Source organism: Vombatus ursinus, unplaced genomic scaffold, assembly GCF_900497805.2.
Source record: "Vombatus ursinus unplaced genomic scaffold, bare-nosed wombat genome assembly UNPS02005236.1, whole genome shotgun sequence".
In the NCBI taxonomy this organism is placed as follows: Eukaryota; Metazoa; Chordata; class Mammalia; order Diprotodontia; family Vombatidae; genus Vombatus; species Vombatus ursinus.
In genome coordinates this window covers 909,756-930,914 of record NW_020945014.1, presented here as the reverse complement: position 1 = coordinate 930,914, position 21,159 = coordinate 909,756, and the positions used below count along the sequence as shown (strand labels likewise).

General features: G+C 40.0%; 1 protein-coding gene across 1 annotated transcript in view; it reads right to left on the bottom strand.

Moving 5' to 3' along the window:
* Positions 1–1,099: 1,099 nt before the first annotated feature.
* Positions 1,100–21,159, bottom strand: part of LOC114030388 (maestro heat-like repeat family member 5) — a 93,194-nt gene continuing 73,134 nt past the window's right edge. Inside the window, exons 15-19 of the mRNA XM_027845192.1 lie at positions 15,676–15,830; positions 13,095–13,248; positions 9,338–9,522; positions 2,152–2,289; positions 1,100–1,229 (exon numbers count right to left, since the gene is read on the bottom strand). Coding sequence (XP_027700993.1) covers positions 1,100–1,229; positions 2,152–2,289; positions 9,338–9,522; positions 13,095–13,248; positions 15,676–15,830 — 762 coding nt within the window. The remainder of the gene's footprint in view (positions 1,230–2,151; positions 2,290–9,337; positions 9,523–13,094; positions 13,249–15,675; positions 15,831–21,159) is intronic.

Here is a 21,159-nt window from a genome sequence, read left to right as displayed (position 1 = left end):
ATTCTGGATGCCACATTTCAGGAAATAAATTGACAAACCAGTGTCTGTCCGGAGGAGGGAAACTAGTATAGAAAGGGAAGTCATGCTGTACAGTTATCCCTTCCCATGTCATGGGGGTTAGGGATGTGGCATCCCCACAATCTGGAAAATCCATGTAAAATTATTTGGCCCTCCCTTCATACCAAAGAAGTCTGAATTATTATGGTATTAAAAGACAAAATATGTTGATATTATACAATACTATACACATATTTTATGCATTTCTGAGTTTCTAAACCTCTTCTGTGTCATCTGCTGGCCTTTGCATGTTGTCTGTGGCTTCTGCAATACTCTCAAAAAATTCCCGTTTGGTTTCTTATGTCGACCCACAACGTATCAAAGCCACGATGGGGAAAGTTGTAATGTGGAAGGGATAACTGTACAAGGGCCAGGCTAACTGAGGAAGTCTCGGTTGAAGAAGAAAAGACTTAGAGGGAAATGATAGCTGGTTTAAAATACCTGACGGGCTGCCATGTGGGAGACAAGATAGCTGTGTTCTGCTGCATCTCAAAAGGGCAGAACTAGGAACAGTTAGAGAAAGTTGTGGAGCAGATTTCAGGCTGGATGCAAGGAGGAAAACCTTTTAAAAGCAATGGCTGTCAAAAAGTGAAATGGGCTGTCCTAAGTAGTATTTTCCATCAGCAGAGGTCTTCAAATGGAAATTGGGTTGCTGTTTGCTGGGGATGTTGAGAAGGCAACTCTTGTTTAATTATATAAACATGACTAGGTGTTCTCCAAGGTCCCTGCCAACTCTGAGATTCTGTGATTCTATCATCTACTCTTCCTGCTCTGGTGGGAATGAAGGAGATAGCTGCTCACCACATAGGATACCCCAAGGCGCATACCACAACTTTACCCGCAGCTACCATCAAGGGGCCCCTTCACATGCGTCACTAGACCAAAAGTCATCTGGACAAAACTGCTCCTCTGCCCTTAACTCATGAGCTCCTCCCCACAACCTTCCAGAGAAAGAAATGCTCTGGACTCTCCATGTCCTATCCTGAGGTTGTGAATGTGAAATTCGGAGTCCATTTCTCCCCGGCAGAGTAGACGTGGGACTCTACCTGGAGAGCCTTACCTCAGTGATAACAAGGATGCCTACCAAATGATCCCGCTCATATGGACTCTTCATGCTGTGCATGGCATGAATTAAAATGCTCTTGATCTCACACTTGTAGTGAGTGATGGCCCTAGGGGGAGAGAAATAAACAGGGAAAAACTCTTAATCTCTAGTGACGGACTAGTCCATTTGAGGATAGGGTATAGAGAACCAGAGTCACAATTAGGAAGGAAAGTTCAATAGGTCAGCCAACTAGCATTTACTGTCTATTATGTGCCAGGAACTGTGCTAAGTGCTGCCACATATGATTTATCAATAGGTTAAGGAAGCAGCCATCTATGGAATGCAATTTAATGGACACATTCTCCCAAATGCCTCCCTCATTACTCTGTCATGGGATCTGAAATTTTATCATTAATGCAACATTTCTTTAGGCTACATGTTGTCCTCTTCCAAAAAAGAAAACCCAAGGGAGAAAGCAAAAAAAACCAAACAAACAAACCCATATGTACATTTGTATTTATGTGTGTGTGTTTATATATATATATGTATATATATGTACACACACGAAAACATATATACTAGAAACACATACACCTCTATCTCTCTGTATCTGTCTCTGTCTCTCTCTCTCTCTGTGTATCTCTCTTTCTCTGTCTCCCTGTCTCTGTCTCTCTGTGCATGTGTTTCTCTCATCCACTGCCATTTGTCAGTGGGATCACTCTTTCTTGTGTTTCAACCCTTGGGTTTTAGCATTTCTCTCCCAGGCTCTCATTTAAAATGTCAGTCTCTCAGAAGGAAGAGCACATCCAGTTCTCAACCACTCAGTGGGGAGGAGTTTTCAGACACCTCCAACCTGCACAGGATAGACCCAGAGGCAATCTAAAGACCGCGGAGGTAAGGTGAAGGATGTCTATGGGTATAGAAATGGGGAGAAACATTGGGTGCAAACTCCAAAGATATTGTAGGCATGCATCTTGGGATCTAATCCCCCAAGGGATTTCATACCTCAAGGAGAGCACAGCCCAAATTTTCCCGCTTGCCCTAGGTACCTGGTCAGAAGGGTCACACCCTGTTTGAATGTATTCATCTTCGTGAAAAGGTCCCAGCCCTGTTGTAGCTTCATATAGGCAAATATCTCCCAGTTGTCAGTGGTCCAGAAGAGACCTTTCAGGGCCTCTAGGCATGTCCTGTGGAGCAGAGAAATCAAGGTAAGAGGGTTCAAGTTCAGCTCCCAATTCCTGACTCTGAAATGTGTTTATATGGATTTGTTCACTTGGGCTGCCCTCTACTAATCCCTAACAAGCCTATTTTATTACTGGAACTTTGGCAGATCAGAGACTTTCTCAGTGCAGGTATTCTCTCCACCATGGTAGGTAAATGGTGGCACTTAACTCCTCCTTGCTTTTTCATCCTGTGTAATTCTTGTCTATATTTTCCTATAAATCTTTGCAAAAATCCCACAGTTTCAAAGTTAGTAAGAACCTCTGAGTTTATCTATTTTTATTTCTTTTACAATATATCCAACATATGGTCATCTATCCTTTGTATGAACATTTTCAGTGAGAGATAATCCACAGCCTTCCAAGAGAGTGAATCTACCTGTTATTCAGGAAGTTGGCATTTTTTTGTTTTGTCTGTTTGTTTTTTTTTTACTTTGGTTCAATTTCTCACAGCAGTGAGAGGCTGAAGCACCGTGCAAATAATCAAATGTGACTCTTCAGGATGGCCTTGTCCTACTCAGCTCTGAGCCTTGCTCATTGGCATGTGTGTTTGTGTCTGTGTGTGTGTGTGTATGGATATACGGACATAATACATGTCAGGTAGCTCATGCAGCGGATAGAGTGCTAGACTTGCAATCTGGAAGACCTGAGTTCAAACGCCACCTCAGACATTTACTTTGTAGCCTTGGGCAAGTCACTTAACCTCCTTCCACCTCATTTTTCCCAGCTGTAAAATGGGGATAATAATAGCACTTACCTCACAGGCTTGCTTTAAGGAACAAATGTAATGTATAAATCATTTTGAAAACTTTAAAGCACTTTATAAATGCTATTATTATTATTATTGTCACTAGTACTATCATTATTGTATGGGGAAACTCAATAAGTTGTCCATACAAGTTCATTTAGTAATTTTGTAATTTAGGCAAGGTACACCTTTTCTTCAGCTTGATTTTTAAGTATGTACGATTAGACTGATCTCTTTTTTGTTTGTTTGGTTTTTTTTTTTTGTTTGTTTTTGTTTTTTGGCTAGACAACAGTTAAGTGACTTGCCCAGGGTCACACAGCTAGTAAGTGTTATGTGTCTGAGGCCGGATTTAAACTCAGGTCCTCCTGACTCCAGGGCTAAAGCTCTATCCATTGCGCCACCTAGCTGCCCGGACTGATCTCTTTTAAATTAATATAGATTTCACTGCAGAATCAGTATGATTATTCTAGGTCTTGGTGCAATGTCATCCATCCCTGAATTTGAATACCTTCCCCATAGCAAAGAAACCTTTTGTTTAGAATCTGCACAGGACATCCGTAATATTGGCACACAGTTTAGGGGAGGGCTTATCTCTGTTTGAAACATAGCTTGGTCTTAGCACTAATTGAACAAAACTATCTATTGGTTCCATCTTGGAACCAATTGTTTGGTTCAATTGTTTTTTGTCCTCTGTGCAAATTGTTGTGGGGACAACAACAAGGAAGGCTTGGCTTTGGTAAGGAGAAGTCCCATTTCTTCATCTTCATCTGAGACCAAGGTGAAGGAGGAGATAGTGTGAAAAGATGTCTGAATTGGAGAGTGTTCTGTGACTCCAGCATTCATATGGGAGAAAGCCTTCAGAGCAGCATTTTATTCCAAGGCAAATACTTCTGAAAAATTATTATAAAGGAAATGCTGACAAAGATGATAAATAATGGGAATGGTAAATGTTGTGGAAAGATAAGTACACTAATGTACTGGTGGAGGGGTTATGAGTTGGTTCAAGCATTCTGGAAAGCAATTTCAAATTATAAGAAGGTGACTAAAATGCCCATACCCTCTGACACACTGGTATATATATATATAGCCTAAGGAGGTCACTGACAGAAAGAAAAGTCCCACGTTTACCAAAATACTTATTTATAGAAGCCCTTTTTGTAGTAGCAAAAAAGTGGAAACTGAGCAAATGCCAATCAATTAAGGAACTGTGTACCACAATATGGCACATGAACATAATGGGATATTACTGTGCCGTAAGAAATGAACATGAAGGACATGAAACACGGGAAGGCTTACAGAAACGGACACAAAGTGAAGCAAATAAAAGCAGGAAGACAATATGAGCAGTGACTACAGCAAAACAGTTGGAATGAAAACAAACAAATCAATTGAAACTGAATGTTGTGAAATTACAATGACCAAGCTTTATCTCGAAGAACATAAGAGAAATGACTTCCCTTTCTTCTTTACAGAGGCATAGGACTATAAGTGGAGCAGCTGAATAAGTGGCACAGTGAATAGAGCACCAGGCCTGGAGTTAGGAAGACTCATCTTCCTGAGATCAAATCTGACCTCAGACACTTATTAGCTAGGTGACCCTGGGCAAGTCAATCAACTCTGTTTGCCTCAGTTTCCTCATCTGTAAAATGAGCTGGAGAAGGAAATGGCAAACCATTCTAGTATCTTTGCCAAGAAAACACCAAATGGGGTCACAAAGAGACAGATATGACTGAACAACAACAACAAAGTGGAGATGATGGGATCCAGTGAGAGTTTTTTAAGGATGAGGAAGATATGGGAATATTCAAGTATAAGATTCCACATTCCAAGGGATCCATGTAGCTTTGGTCACAAGCAAAACTAGGGATAATATGATCTAGTGAGGATTTTTTAAGAATGAGAAGATACAGGCGCATTTGTAAGTAGCAGGGAAGGTGTCATTAGATAGCAAGAGATTGAAGATTAGAGACAGTAGGAATTGTTGTGGGGACAATCTGCTGGGGAAGTTAGGAAGGATTGGCTTTGGTAAGGAGAAGTCCCATTTCTTCATCTTCATCTGAGACCAAGGTGAAGGAGGAGATAGTGTGAAAAGATGTCTGAATTTTGGGAGCTGAAGATGGGAAAAGATGAACTATTAGAGACAGACCTCAAATTTTTTGGTGAAGTATGAGGTAAAGTCCTTGACTAAAAGAGGGTGAAGGGGTTGTGGTGGTAGGCTTGAAGATAAGGTTTGGATAAAAAGGTTTGGAGCAGACACTGGGTTGGGGTGGGCTAGAGGTAAATCAATGAGAGAAGAAAAAAATACTCGCCTTGCAGCAGTGAGGGGTTGGTTGCGATAACTAACGTAAATTTGTAGTGGACTCAATCAGTATGTTTTTGTGATTTTCTTCAGTTTCATTCAGGAGGATGTGAATAAGGGCAAAGGAGGTAGGTGGTGTAGGGTAAATCATGGTTAGGGCTTAACAAAGTGAGATCAGTGATAGGACAAGTGGGTAAAGAATTCAGGAGTGGAGGATGGTTTAAAGTTGAGTTGGGTCACAAAGCGTTCAGGATAAGAAAGGGAAAAGAATGGAAGGTATGTGTCCTTCATCCCATCTGCCAGATGCTCTGCCTCTGCTGTCTACAGCTGCTGTCATTGCCACTTCTGTGTCCATCCTCCAGCTGTCTCAGCCCTTACAATTCTCCGGCCCCTAAATAGCCCCAAAGATTGTAGCAGCTGCATAGTCCCCTCACTTACTTCAGGAACCCTTGGCATTCACCTGGAGTCAGTCATTGCTTCTGACTACCATATTCAGGAAGTTTTCTTCTTGGAGTGGCATGTGCCTTTTTGTCTTCCCAGGATCCCTTATCCTTTCAGTCAGGGTTTTTTTTAATCTGTGCCTCTGGACCATAAAATACGGGGGAAATAAGTCTTTCTTACTGTTGCCAGCATCCAGTTGTGTCTTGTCTCTCTCCTCCACCCCTCACAAAAGAATGGGAAGAAGGAGGGAAGGTGAAAATAAAGACTTAGCTTTCGGCTGGCTCTTCAACATGCCTACTCTACTTCTCAATTTTTTTCCCTAAAAGATAAGACTACTTGTGATTTCTCTACACCTTCTGCTGTGATATTTTCCAAATGAGTTTGTACTTAAATGCACTTTGTCCTTGGCTGCCATGAGCTCTTGGCTTGGCATGGAAATCAGGTTTGGGGCTCAGCCAAATTGAATTCATATTAGCCCTAGGCAAACATAATTAGAAAGGCAAATCTATTGCATTTAAGAGAAAAACAATGATAGAAGGCATTGTAAAAGCAAGGAAATCCATACGACTCTAAAGTCCCTGTGCTGGAAGAGAGCTTGGAGGTACTTCAGGCCCATCCCTGCTTCCCAGAGTGCAGAGGGCTCAGGACAGATGGTCATCTGCAATGCATCATCGAGGAAGAGTTTGCAATCTTCCCATCATCCTGGTGCTTCCTCTGAAAGTGATGCAGCTTTTTTATGTTCTTCCTAATATCTGGTACTCAAAACTGGAGTAGAACGCTACTCCAAAATGGACAAAAACCACAAATATTCTGCTAGAAAATGTACTGAATCAATTGATTGTCAGCTCTGAGGGGTGGCCTGATGTGGTATAAAGATCTCCAAGTCAAAAGACCTGAGTTCGGATCCTGACTCTGCCATTTGGTGGCCTTGAGACCTTGGGTATCACTTCACCTCTCTAAGGCTAGGTTTCCTTATCTATAAAGAGATAGTAACAATAGCTTCTTTTCTTACCTCACAGTGCTATAGTGAAGAAAATGTTCTGTAATCACTATAGAAATGAGAGTTTCCTTACATCTACTCTAGTCTTGTTTTCCTGGCATCCATTGGCTCATCACTTAGAGTCAGGAAAATCTAGGTTCAAATTCTCCATCGGACACTAAGTGGATGACCCTGGGGAAATCATCTAATTCACCTGGGCCTCAGTTTACTCATTTGTAAAATGAGGAGGTTGGAGTCAATGCCCTCTAATATCCCTTCCAGTTCTAAATATGTGATTCGATGGTGTTCTTATCATAGTTGCTCAATTTTGTTCTCTCGCTCCTATGTATCTGACCAGCCCCATACTTTTCAGATCCCACTTTTGCTGTCTTTTGTTGCATAGCAGTTCAGCTCTTTGGTTTGAACCTCAGTCCTGACTCTACATTCTGGCTCTGACACCTGACTTTTTTTCCTGCTTCATGTTAATGTACATCTATTCCCTGTTTATCTTCAGCCTGACAGTTGGCTCTCACCTGGCCATCACTGCCTGGCTGGGTATGCCTTTTTTGGGGTAAAGCTATAACCAAAATGAACGACTATTGAGTCAGCCATATATCCTGATCATATGTATGAAGTAATTTCATTGTCAATCCCTCTACAGAGGAGACCCCAAGACAGGAAAATCTGTATTAAGTAACAAACACATGAATCATAGGGGCATATACCATTTTTGCTTGCTTGTAATATTTTATTAAACTAGGCCTCACTGCATAAGCACTCCCTTCTCTTTATAGAGATATGTATGTGAATGCATGCATTCGTTCAATTCATTCAATAAGCATTTATGAAGCCACCACTATGTGTCAGGCACTGAGCTAGGTCCTTGAGATCTAAAGATATAACAAGACAGCTCTTTTCCTCAAGGAGCTTACATTCTATTGAGGGGAAACAGTATGTACACAAAAAAATTAAATGCAAAATATATGCAAAGTAGATACTAAATAACTCCCAGGAAAGGGCATTAGTGACTAGAGGGTAGGGGGAAAATATCAGGATAGACTTCCTAGAAGAGGTGGCACTAAGATTGAGCTTTCCTATGAGCAAAGGGCCATTTGCAAGACTGTGGAAAACAGATGTCCCCACCGCATGATATGTGCTGTACAGGATAACTCTTAACACCAACCACAAGTCGGGCCAGCTGCTTTTTAATTTCCTCAACAAAGTATGATACTAAAGACCCTCAGGGTAAAGATCTAGAAGCAGACAAAAGAGTAGACTCTTTGTCTACTCACCAATTAAAATGCTGGAAAGTTCAAAGTGGAGATTGTGAAATGAGGAAGCAGCAATACCACCTACAGAAATGGCCCCCTAAAGAACAGAGGCACAAAGGCTGAGTCACCGTGGGGCCTATCTTCCACAAGCAGATGAGTATGCCCCCTGGAAAGAAATGCAAAAGCACGGATTGGGGGCCAGAGGCAGCTATGTCTCACCTAATTAATTGCTGCTGGCTCCCAAGAATGTAACCTTGATGGGTCGCCACATTAAAGTATGCCAAGGGTGAGTAACAGTCTATGTTTGACTGCTAGTTCTTTGCTGAAGGGGAGCACCATGCTTCTACTACCATACAAACCTCACAGACAAATCTGCTTAGTTTATTGAAAGCTGAGCATAGTGCTTTCTCCTGCAAGTAGTGACTCTTGTCATCCTAATGCAATGATATCCTTTATTACTTCTGTTTTTCATGTCTTTGGTTTGAGAATTTAAATTGTGACCTTCTCCAGTCTAGCCAGCGCCTTATCTTCTCTGGGCTCCTGGAGCATCTATGGACTGACTATAGAGAGTCATTTACAAAGTCTTTCTTCTGGAACTTATTTATAGCTTGAAATTAAAGACCACCTTCCCTTCCTTTAGCTCTGGGTAGACCTAGGTGGAGACCCTTGCATTCTAAGCTGCTTTTCCATAGGGGATGTTTGCTGGCTAGCAGGATTGCCTTCCTATGCAGTGGGGTCCCATCTAGAGGAGTATGACTAGGATAGGGGGAGAACTTGAAATCAGGCTTCACTGGGATTATTTGAGAGAAACTGAGGATGTTTAACCTGTAAAAGGGAAAATTTAGATAGTTGCTGCCTCCAAGTACTTAAAAGACTGTTAAAAGGCTAGAGGGAACCTATGTGGACTAAGATGGCAGAACTAGGAACAAACTGGAGAAGGTAAGAACAAGAAGGCGATTCCCTATGTGCATATTATCTGGTGTTTTTCTCCCACCCACCTTGTCCCTGCAGTGGGCCCAGCGTGGGGCCAATGGACAAAAGCAACCGGTTCCAGGTGCCTTGGCTGGTTAGAAAGACGATCACGCAACCTCCGAGAGACAAGTCAGGGTCAAAATTACAGAAAATGAAGAACAAAGACTTTGGTGGGAGAGTTGGCCTCTTCTATTACTACTGAACACCAGAACTTTCCCTCTGGCTCAGAAATAGGAAGAATCAGGTAGAGTGAAGCACCTGCAAAGGCTGGCAAGAAGCAATCTCCAGAAGCCTGAGGCTCTCACCTGAAAGGACTGAGACACTCCAACTTCAGGATGTCTTCAAAACGGTCCAGGGAGTTGTCAACCATGCCCAGTTCAAAGAGGTAGTGCAGCTGTGTCAATAGGCCCAAAAGAATCCTGGAAAAGGCCCAATGGACTGCTACCCGGAACTCCTGGATGTAGAGGAGTTCATACATTGTATTCAGTGCCTACAAAGGGAATTGGGGTGGGGGGATGAGAAAAAATATACAGCTTCAAGTTGTGCCACTTTTATCAGGGCACTCCCCTAATCAGAAGCCAACCATGGCTCACGATTGCCTCTCCAATCAAGTCCAGACTCTCAGTCTTTAGGTCCAAGGTCCTCTATCATCTAACCTGCCCATCTAGCTTTATTTCCCTATCACTGCCTCGGTAGGAGTTTAAGAAAAAGCACTGAAGATGAAAAAATTATAGCACGTATGGAGAGTGGTGATCAGTGCCATTGAACTGGAACATAGGGCATGTGAAGCACATTTGAAACACAATTGGAAAGACGAAGTGGCAATAGACTGTGGAAGGCCATGCATGTCAGGTTAAAGAGTTTGAACTTACTCATTAGACAATGGGGAGCTATTGAAGGGTCTGGGGCAGGGGTCTGGCATGACTAGATCTAGGCGTAAGGAAAGAAATCTGGAAGCTGCGTGAAGGGTGGTTTGGAAGAGAAACAGAGTGCACCGAGGAAGTCCTGTTAGGAAGCTTTTGCAATATTCAGGCAGGTAGTAATCAGGGCCAAAAACAGATGACTGACTGTGGGAATGGGGAAGAGCTGATGACTCAAGAGATGTTGCTAAGGATTAGGACCAAATGTGAGAAGTGAGGATGATGGAAAAGCAAAAACTGATTCCGAGGTTGCTAGCATAGCTGATGTTTACATGCTTTAAAAAAAAAAGATTTTCAAAGGGTTTTAACACGCTGTCTCATTTGATCTACACAACAGTCCCTTGGCCTAGTTACCACAAGTACTATCTCCATTTTACAGATGAAGAAACTAAGGCTCAGAGAGGTGAACTGATTGCAAGTGGGATATGAATCTAGGTCTTTCCTAACTCCAAAGCTAGCATTCTTTTTTTTTTTTTTAACCATACTATGAAAAACAAGTTGAATGACTGTGCCACAAACACGAATAGCAAAATGAGAAATAGGAGGCGGCTTGGGGTTGAGTTTAATGGTTCATAGAGACCCCCTACAAGCAGCTGGAGATGGGGCCACTGCAGTTTAGGAAAGAGATCAGGGTTAGAAATACAGGCAACAGTCATCTCTGTAGAGCTGGTAGTTGAAGTCAAGGGGGTGAAAGAGATGACCAATTTATAGACTAAAGAGAGACAGAACCTTGGGAATCATCCACCTTAATGAGTCACGCAGAGGACAAGGAGCCAGATCTGGTGTGAGACATAAGGGTGCTTAGAGAGCCAAAAGGATGTGGTATTTTAAACCAAAGAGAGAGAATATAGAGAAGGATAATGGGATCAAAAGTATCAAATGCTGGGGCAGCTAGGTGGCACAGTGGATAGAGCCCCAGCCCTGGAGTCGGGAGGACCTGAATTCAAATCCGGCCTCAGACACTTGACACTTACTAGCTGTGTGACCCTGGGCAAGCCACGTAACCCCATTCCCTAGCCAAAAAATAAAAGTATCAAATGCTGCAAATAGGTTGAAGAGGAAGCCATTGCTGTCGTCCTTTCAGCTATGTCCAACTCTTTGGGACCCTATTTGGGGTTTTCTTGGCAAAGATACTGGAGTGATTTGTCATTTCCTTCTTTTTACAGATGAAGAAACTGAGGCAAACAGGCTTAAGTGACTTGCCCTAGGTCACACAGCTACTAAGTGGCTGAATCCAGGTCTTCTTGACTTCAGGCCCAGCACTCTATCCACTGCACCACCTCACTGCCCTAAGAGGAAGAGGACTGAAAAATGAGCAAGCCATTGATTGAGAGGTCAAGTCAAATATTGCCTAAGAGAGATCAGGGTCAATAGAATTGTGGAGACAAAAATCAGGTTGCAAGAAGTTAAGGGAACATTGGGAAGTAAGAAAGTGGAAGCTTTAGGTATAGACAATTATTTTTTCAAGAAATTTGTCAGTGAAAGGGAAAGGGATCCTCAGTTGAATGAGTTAGAAAGGCTAAAGAGGTGATTTAAAAAATACTGGGGATCCTTGAGCATGCTTAAAGTCTGAAGGCAAGGAAGCAGTGGAGAGGGTGAGATTGAAGACACCTCAGAGAAATGAGCCGACTTTGGGATAAAATGTACTACAGAAGATAGGGAAGGATTAGGACAGGAGTGGGGAACCTTCTGCCTCGAGGCCACATGTGGCCCTCTAGGTCCTCAAGTGCATTCACATGGATTCAGTCTAGGTCCTCAAATGCATTCACATGGATTCAGTCTAGGTCCTCAAGTGTATCCACGTGGATTTAGTCAAAGGGCTGCACTTGAGGACCTAAAGGGCCACATGTGGCCTCGAGGTCATAGGTTCCCCACCCCTGGATTAGGGCTAAGGGATCAACTTTAACAAAAAGGTGTGTGGGGGGTATGTCTTCTTCTCTAGCCAGAAGGAAGGAGAGAGTGGTCACTGCTAACTGAACTTCTTTAAAAAGTAGTTATTATTCAGCTTTTGTCCTTGAAAAGACACTTTGGCTCTAAAGAACCAAGAAGGACCCAGGGTAGGGTCTGGAGGAGAGAAAACAGGATACTGGTTGCTTAAGGCCAAATCTAGGCTCAGGAAAATAAAAATCTCAGGATTCCTTCTGTCATGCTCCTCTGAACAGGAATGCAGGGAGAGATTCAGGGAAGATGCTATGTCCAGAAAAATATAATAAAATCTATTTTTCTGTAGTGTTTTGTAACTTACAATGTGTTTTTCTCACAATGATGTGTAGTAGGTAGGACAAGTATCATAATTCCTACTTTACAGAGGAAACTGAGGCTTAGAAAGCTATAGCAAGGAAGTTAGAGTGATGTAGCAGAAACAGCACTGGATATAAAGTCAGAGATGTGGGTTCAAATTCTGGATACACCACCTACTAGTTGAGTGACCTTGGACAAGTCAACTCTTATCCCTAAGCCTCAGCATCCTCAGCTGTGGGGAAAAAAAGGTATTAGACTAGATAACCTTTAAAATCTTTTCTAGCTCTAAATCTAGAATTCTATGATACCTATATGGCTCTCAGTCTCTCTATATGTAAAATGCAGGGAGTGAACTAAATGATCTCTAAGATCCCTTCTATGCTGTGGGACCTTAAATCTTATGATTACCTATGACTTGCCCAGTGTCACACAGCTTGTTAAGTTTATAAGCCAGCACTCAAAACCACATCCCACAGATTTAAGTTCAACACTGTCATTCATTTGATCAGAGCCCCCCTGCAGGCATATCTCTTGAGAATCTTGTGTCTAGAAACAGTAGGATGAGGAACCCCCAAAATGTGAAGAAGAGTTTCATGAATTAAGCCCTACAAGCTAGACGTTCTAATAGTGGAAGTTTAAGCAGTGTGATGAGGAGAGAGACAGAGAGACACAGAGAGAGAGAGAGACAGACAGACAGACAGACAGTGAGAGTCACTGTGTTATTTTTGACAAGTTATTTCCCCTGGTGATTTGCCCTTTCTGGATCTTAATTCCCTCCTTTGTAAAATAAAAGTCTCTTCCAACCCTAAAAGTCAATAACTCCGTTGCCCGCCCAAGGTAGAGGTTAAGATGCCTCCTCTTAAGAAGTGTTATGGGAAGCGTGCTCAGCATCACTGCTTACCTCTATGGACTCCAGTTCTGTCTTATCCATTATGTTTTTTGAAATCATGTCTTCTTCCGATGGCCGATTCTTCATTTTCAGGTACAGCATGGTCATGAGTCTCCTCGTCAGGTTTTTATCCATTGCCAGGATCTTCCACATCTCTGTGAGCTGCCTACAAAGTGGAGCCACATTACTTCACACTGTCTCCACTCCTCTTTTGCCCAAAGTTCAGGGGAGACTTCACTGGAGAAGTGTGGGAGGGAGAGAAAAAATGCTTCCGCAGAACTGGGAGGCAGTAACTTTCCATTTCCTCAGGAGGGGTGGGGGGATGGAATTTTATGTGGGCATACCTGGAGATTACTTTATGTGGGCATGACTGGAGATGGTTGTATTGAGTATTTGTCCTTCATGCAGATGTCAAAGCGATTTTCCTGAAGAGCAGACCCAATTACATTACCTTGCTATTCAACAAATTCCAGTGGATCCCTAGTACCTCCAGGATCAAGTGGAAAACCCTCTGTTTGGTCCTTAAAGCTCTTCGCCCACCTGGTCCCTTCCTAGTTAACAGTCTTTTTACACTCTACTGTCCACTCCATTCACTCTATGATCTGGCTCCACTGAATACTCTATCTCCCATATCTGTGCCTTTTCATTGGCTTTCCTCCATACTTAGGACACTTGCTTTCCTCATTTCTGCCTCTTAGTTCCCCTGGATTCCTTGAAAGGCTCAGCTCATGGGGCAGCTAGGTGGCTCGGTGGATAGAGCACCAACTGTGGAGTCAGGAGGACCTGAATTCAAATCTGGCCTCAGACACTTGACACTTACTAGCTGTGTGACCCAGGGCAAGTCACTTAACCCCATTGCCTAGTCAAAAGAGAAAAAAAAGAAAGAAAGAAAGGCTCAGTTCAAATCCTACCTTCTACAAGAGACCTTTCCCTTCAGTTGCTAAAACCTTCCCTTCTGAGATTACCTTGTATCTATTTCATAAATACCTTGCATATTATTTACTTGTCTCCTTCATTAGAATGTTTTTGCCTTCCTTTATATCCCCAGCACGTAGTGCAGTGTAGGACACATAGTAGCATTTAATAAAAGCTTGTTGACTGACAATATTGGATGTAAATAAATATTACTGTGCGTAGGCATGACCCAACGTTATCATATACTAATGTGACCACACAGTGTTATGAGTTGGTATGGCTAATTATTACTATAGATGGATGTGTTTATAATACATGTAATATTACTATATAAGGACATGGATATGTGTATGTATATACATACATATTTATTTATTATCATGTGTGAGTATTATTGCATATTTTGGGGTTTGGCTAGGTCTATACGTTATCATACTACATATTATTACAGGTATATATACTATGTATACTACATATTATTATAGGTTAGGTATGATAGCATATTACTATATGTAAGTAAGATGATATATTAGATGTAGGTGTGATGATATACTGCTATTTACAAATATAGTTCCTGGTCGGCCTAGAAAACTGATGTTGCCAGATTGACTGATAGAACCAGATTAAAGACTTCTTAGTAGGAAATAGCTGGGCTCAATTGCTAGATAATCCTGGGATATATACGTTTACTTTCATTTTATCATCTTTCCTCTGATGGCTTGCAAAGTCATCACAGATCACAGATTTAGAGAGATGGGACCATAGAGGTCGCTGAGTAAAATTCCTTCATGTAGAAATGGAAGCCCAGAGAGGTTAAATGATTTGCTCAAGGTCCCTCAGATAGTAATTAACAGAGACAGGATTTGAACTCAGTTCCTCGGACTCTAAATTCAGTGGTCTTGGGAAAAACCCATATCAGGATTTATAGTCTGTTGCAGTGGCAATTTGGGGAAAGTAACATGTCTGACACTCATTTTCTCCTCTGACAAATGAGGAGGATAGAACAGCTATCCTTTAAGGTGTCTGCCAGCACTGGTCTTCGTGTTCTATGTTGTAAGGTCACTTTCACCATCTATGAATCTATAAAAGAAGGGATTGCTCCCGGCAGGTTGACTAATCAGGCTAGTTGTAGCATGATAAGCAGGAACAAAGAGTTACTAAGAGTTTTGGGTGGTTGATCACTACTCAAGAAAGAGTGGAACAGAAAAGGACAACCCCTGGGATGGCTAAAAGAGCCTGCCTGCCTCTTTCCACTCCAGATACTCTAAGCACCAAACTCTTCTTGTTTCCCAAGTGATGGATGATTCTATATTAAAGATGGGACAGAGGGATGCCTAGGGAGGAGAAAGGATTTGCCCAAGATCACAGTGAGTGGAAGGAATGGGTGACTCTGAGAGCCTGGGGAGCCCCCTTTTCTAAAGGAATTCCAAAGGCAAAGGTTTATCCTGGCTCACCTCTTCAGTGATTCCTGAGACTAGAGACTTAGGGTTCTAAGATCCTACACGTTCGAGCAGGAAGGGACCTTAGAGATCATGTAGTCCAATCCCCAGATTTTACAGAAGAAGAAACAGAAGGCCAGAGGAGAAATGATTTGCCCAATGTCTGGTTCTGAAGACACAGGCAGAAGTTTCAGACAGCAGACTCAGTCCTCCCCATTCCCCCAGGGGCTTGGCAGTACCTGTTCACTGGTCGGGCGAAGGACAGGAGTACTTCAACCACTTTCTGAGTGTGTTGTTGTCCCAACTTTGGGATAGTTTTCAGAAGGGACAGCTGAACGTTTGGGAATGTGACTAAGGGGAACACCTTGTATATGCCCTGAAACACTTCTGCCACCTATAGGGAAGAAACACTCCAGGTAAGTTGCTACCACAATGACAACTCTTCAGATGATGATGACATTGATGGTCGTGATGGATGGTGAATGTTTATCACCTCATGGTTTACCAAATGTTTTCCAGCCAGGATTATTATTTCCCTGCTATTCAATAAATTCCAGTGGATTTCTAGTATTTATATTATTTATTATCCAATAATAATAATTATTATATATGAAGAAACTAAAGATTCAGAGGTGATGTGACTTGCCCATAGTCACACAGCTAGTAAAGTGTCAAAGCTAGAATTTGAATCCCCATCTTTCAAACACAGATCTAGTGAGATAACAGATGTAAAGCATTGTGTCTATCTTAAAGCACTATACAAATCCTAGATATTCTAGGTAGCATGATGCCTGGACTATAATAAGTATTTGATAAATATGTGCTGATCTATAGGTAGGGATGGCTCCAGTGAGCAGGCAAAGATGTGCTTAATCAAATGAATTTTCTTTGTTTTTTTTTTCTTTATTTTACTCTGCTCTAAACCCTTACTTCAGATGTTCTTGGTTTTCTGTTTCTCTGATAGAATGCTTTCAACTGTTAATAATTCTGATTTTATCTCCCTCCTGGGGATCCAGGTGCTCTCTGCCCTTCTAACCTGTCTCTAAAGACATTTACTTTACTCCTAGGGCTTCTGACTAGCCTCCTAGATTATGCCTTGAACATACCACCTGGTTCCTGCTCCTGAATTTTCACAGTCTTCTGATCCCTGACCAGGAAGGACAAGGCTTCTCTTCTCCCCCACAGAGCCCAAAGTCCCATCACTGTTGGAGAAGACAGCCAGCCTCTCCATATCTATGATGATATGTGGTCATAGGATCATAAACTCTTTGAGCTGTAAGGTGGCCTGCACTCTGTGGATTCCACAAAGGTTAATGAAGGTGGCTATGACAAAGGGAGCTCACCAAACAGTGGGGTTTTGGCTAAATCAAAAGAGGAGAGCCATCCACCCTCTAACATCAAGGTGCATTGAGTGCCTTGAGTGTAACAAAATGAACTTGGGTACTTTGTCTAACTCTAAAGCTTATCTATCTTCTGAAACTGAAATCTTGAAGCCTAAAACCCAGATCTTGTCTCTTCTTATCTTTTTTTGCAGAATGTGTTGTGAATTTTTGGTGTGGATCCTGATTCTTCCTCTAACAATGACTTCTGCTTCTGATTCTTTCCAGGCTACTTGTTATCTTCCCACTATTGGCTTATTGACCACTGGGCATGTCCAGTTCCTAAAAACTCCCATTACTGTAGAATCACAACTTATAAGTTATTCTGGTTAATAATAATTTATGTTTACATTAGATTTTTTTGGTTTACAAAAGCCCTTTATAATCATTAACTCACTTGATCTTTTAAGCAATCCTGTGAGATAGGCATTATAAACATTATTCTCCCATTTTATAGATGAAGAAACTAAGGTGCAGAGAAATTAAGTGATTTGCCTCAAATCATAAATCTAGAAAGTGGTTGGACAGAGAACGAAACTATTGTACTTACTTAAAATCTAAGGATATTTCCATTATATCACCCTGTCTTTCTGGATGAAAATATTTGCTTGTGGGCAAATCACTTAAGCCTTTTATATGCTTCTATTTCTTCATCTATAAAATGGGGCTAATGATACTTGGACAATTTATACAGAGTTTTGAGAAAAGTACTTTATAAACCCTACAGCACAACAAAAATGGCAGATGTTGCTGCTGATAATATTTATGTAGTACCTTAAGGTTTGCAAAGTACTTTATAAATATCTCAATTTATCCTCACAACAACCCTGTGAGACAGTGCTATTTTAATCCCCATTTCACAGTTGAAGAAACTGAGGCAGACAGAGATTAAGCAATTTGCCCAGGGTCACATAGTTAGTAGGTGTCTAAGGCAAGATTTGAATTCAGTCTTCCTGAATGCAAGTCCAGAACTCAATTCAGAGCACCACTTGGTTGCCATGACACAATTATCATCATCATTACTAACACCGCCATTACTATCACCACCACCACTGCCATCATCATCATCATCATCATCATCATCATCATCATCATCAGTCATCTCTGTATCCTGCATGTTCCTTTCAACTCCAACCAGCAGTTTGACACAGCAGTTTTCCATGGAATTATTCATAAGAGCTACCAAAAATGACAGAAAACTGAAGACCAAGGATTCCATTTCCAGCAAGCATGGAGGGCAAGGTGCATGATGTTTATCTGGCAGACCACCCTCCTAGAAAAAAAGGTAGAGGAATTTGAGAAACATTTCTCCATTTTCCAGAACGGAAGTGTCAGATACAAGGCCTGTAACCTACCTGAGTGCTGCCAGAACCAGATTAAAATGTAATTGGGATGAAAATACAATAAAATATAGATAACATTACATTTTAAAACTAAGTCAATATGCTGCCCACAGGGATCCTTATTATGGATTAGGGGCCTCCTTTATTATTTAAGTTTTGACACCACTGCTCTAGGACATTGAAGGAGAATGAAATATTCCTTTAAATAGTGGGAGAAGGACCAGAGGACAAAAAGATTGCTCCAGATGTCTTTACAGGAGCATTGCACCAAAGCTTTCAAGAATTAATATTTATGGCTCACAAATTAGTCTCAAAAAATGGAAAACAAAACTACGAACTCCTTTTATGAGAAAAGCATAGTCCTAATACCTAAATCAGGGAAGAATAAAGCAAAGAATTATAACTATGAACCAATACTATTAATAAATATTGATTTAAAATAAAATTTAAATAAGAGACTTCAGTAAATATATATACATGGTATACACTATAAGCATATTCTATATTATTATATGCATATGTTGCATACATATAATAGATATGTTATAAACATATAATATCAATATTACATTAGATTGTATTAAATTTTATATTAATATTATATAAAGTATATATAAATATTATTAATTGATAAAATTATGTGCATATAATTATAATATATTCACTATACATCTAATTATATTATATGTATATGATATACATTCACTATGATCAAGATGGAATCATACCAGTGATATAAGGATTATTCAGCAGCAGGAAAACAATAAATATAGCTTATAAAATTGAAAATTAAAACCTCATAATTTTATCAATAGACGCATAAAAAACCTCTGACAAAGTACAACAGAACACAGACCTAGAAAGACATTTCTATATGATGAAAATTATATAACTAAAACCCAAAGTTAGCAGTATTTACAATCACAGTCCCTGCACAGGCACAACACAGTCCCTTGCCTCCAAATGATATATTTCTTTACTCATACTTCAATGGAAATTTTCTTCACGTACAGCTTTTTATCAGTTTCTCATGCACAAAAATTTTTTTTTCCTCCTGCCCCTTTCAACAATCATATTATGCACGTAGAAAAGGGTATCTTATATCATTCACAAGATGAATCCATCACTTTTCTTTAATAAAAGTTCATTTTCTGCCCCTTTCAACAACCAAACCATTCACATAGAAAAGGAAAAGTAACTCACAAAATTAAGAAACACTAGAAGTTTCTGCCAGTAAATAAAGGAGAAAATTAAGAATGTCTCTTTTTCCCACTGTTACTTAAGATTGTTTTAGATATGCTACAAATAGCCATAAGCCAAAAGAAAGAAAGGCATAAAGACAGACAAAAAGAAACAGCCCAAACCTATTTGCGGATGACATGGTAATTTACGCAGAAAATCCTAGAATCAGTCAAGAAGCTAATTGGGACAATAGCTTCAGCAAAGTAGCAGGATAAAAAAAACCAAATAAACCAATAAAAATTAACAGTATTTCTATATAACAATAACCAAATCCAGTAGAAAGGACTAGAAAGGGAAATCCCCTACAAAATCATATGAAATACCTAAAATAGAATGCTGGACTTGAAGTCAGGATGACCTGAGTTCAAATTAAGCCTCAGACATTTTCTACCTGTGTAACTTTGAGTAAGTCAAGTAATCTCTGTATGCTTCAGTTTCTCCATCTGTAAATTGGGAGTTATAATAGCACCTATCTCTCAGGGTTGTTGTGAGGATAAAATAATGCTTTTAAATTGCTTTGCAAACCTTAAAGCTTTTTATAAATCCAAGCTATCATTATTATTACTATTATTATTAGCAGAGCTTCCAGGAACGAGGAAGTGATAATCTTGTGGTATTCTACATATATTTGATTTAATTTGTATAATCTTCCTCCATACTATCTTAATGCAATGCTTCCTCATGGTATTGAGGTTATCCAGGATTCCTGAAACATATTATTGTAGAGTACAAGCTGTGGTAAATTTGGCCATACATTGCTCCAGATATGGACCCAATAACAGAATGTTTGTTTTCCAAAGATCCATCTAGCTAAGTATAAAAAAATACAATACCAGCAGATGAGTCACCAGATGATAAACTATTTGGTCAAAGAAACCCATGAAATAAACAGACTCTAGTGGAAGCCTCAATTTACTCTTTCAGATCTAGAAAAATCTAACCATAAAAGAAATAAAGAAATTAAGGAGATGAATGAAATTTTAGAAAATGTAGATATGATATACTCCTGGATAATATTGAATGGTAATAGAAAGAAGCGTATCTATTTTCAGCTATGCATGGCACCTTCACAAAAAAATTGATCATGCATTAGGGCAGAAAAACTTCACAAACAAATTCAGAAAAACAAATATTAAATACATCTTTTTTTCTGATCATGAAGCAATAAAAATTACATTCACTAAAGGGCCTTTAAAACATACCAAAATTAATTAGAAGCTAAAGAACCAAATCCCAAAGAATGAGCAAGTCAAAGAACAAATCATAGAAACAATAATTAATTTCATTAAAGATAATGAAAACATTGAGACAATATATCAGACTATTTGGGAGGCAGCCAAAGAAATATTTAGGGGGAAATTTATATCCTAAACACTTATGTCAATAAAAAGAGAGAGAGAACAGATCAATTATTGGGCATGCAATAACAATAATGACAATAACCAAAAATCCCCTAGAAAAACAAATTTAAAAATACCCAATTAAACACCAAAATAAAATCCTGAAAAATTGAAAGAGATTAATAAAGTGAAAAAAATTAAATTAATACATAAAACTAAGAGCTGTTTTTAAAAAACCAAGAAAACAGATAAACCATTGATTAATTTGATTTTTAACAAGAAAAAAAAAGAAGCTGAATTACCAGTATTAAAATAAAAAAGGATGGATATAAAACCAATGAAGATGAGATAAAAACATTCATCAGGAACTATTTTTACTTAACTATATTCCTACAAAACTTGCAATCTAAGTGAAATGG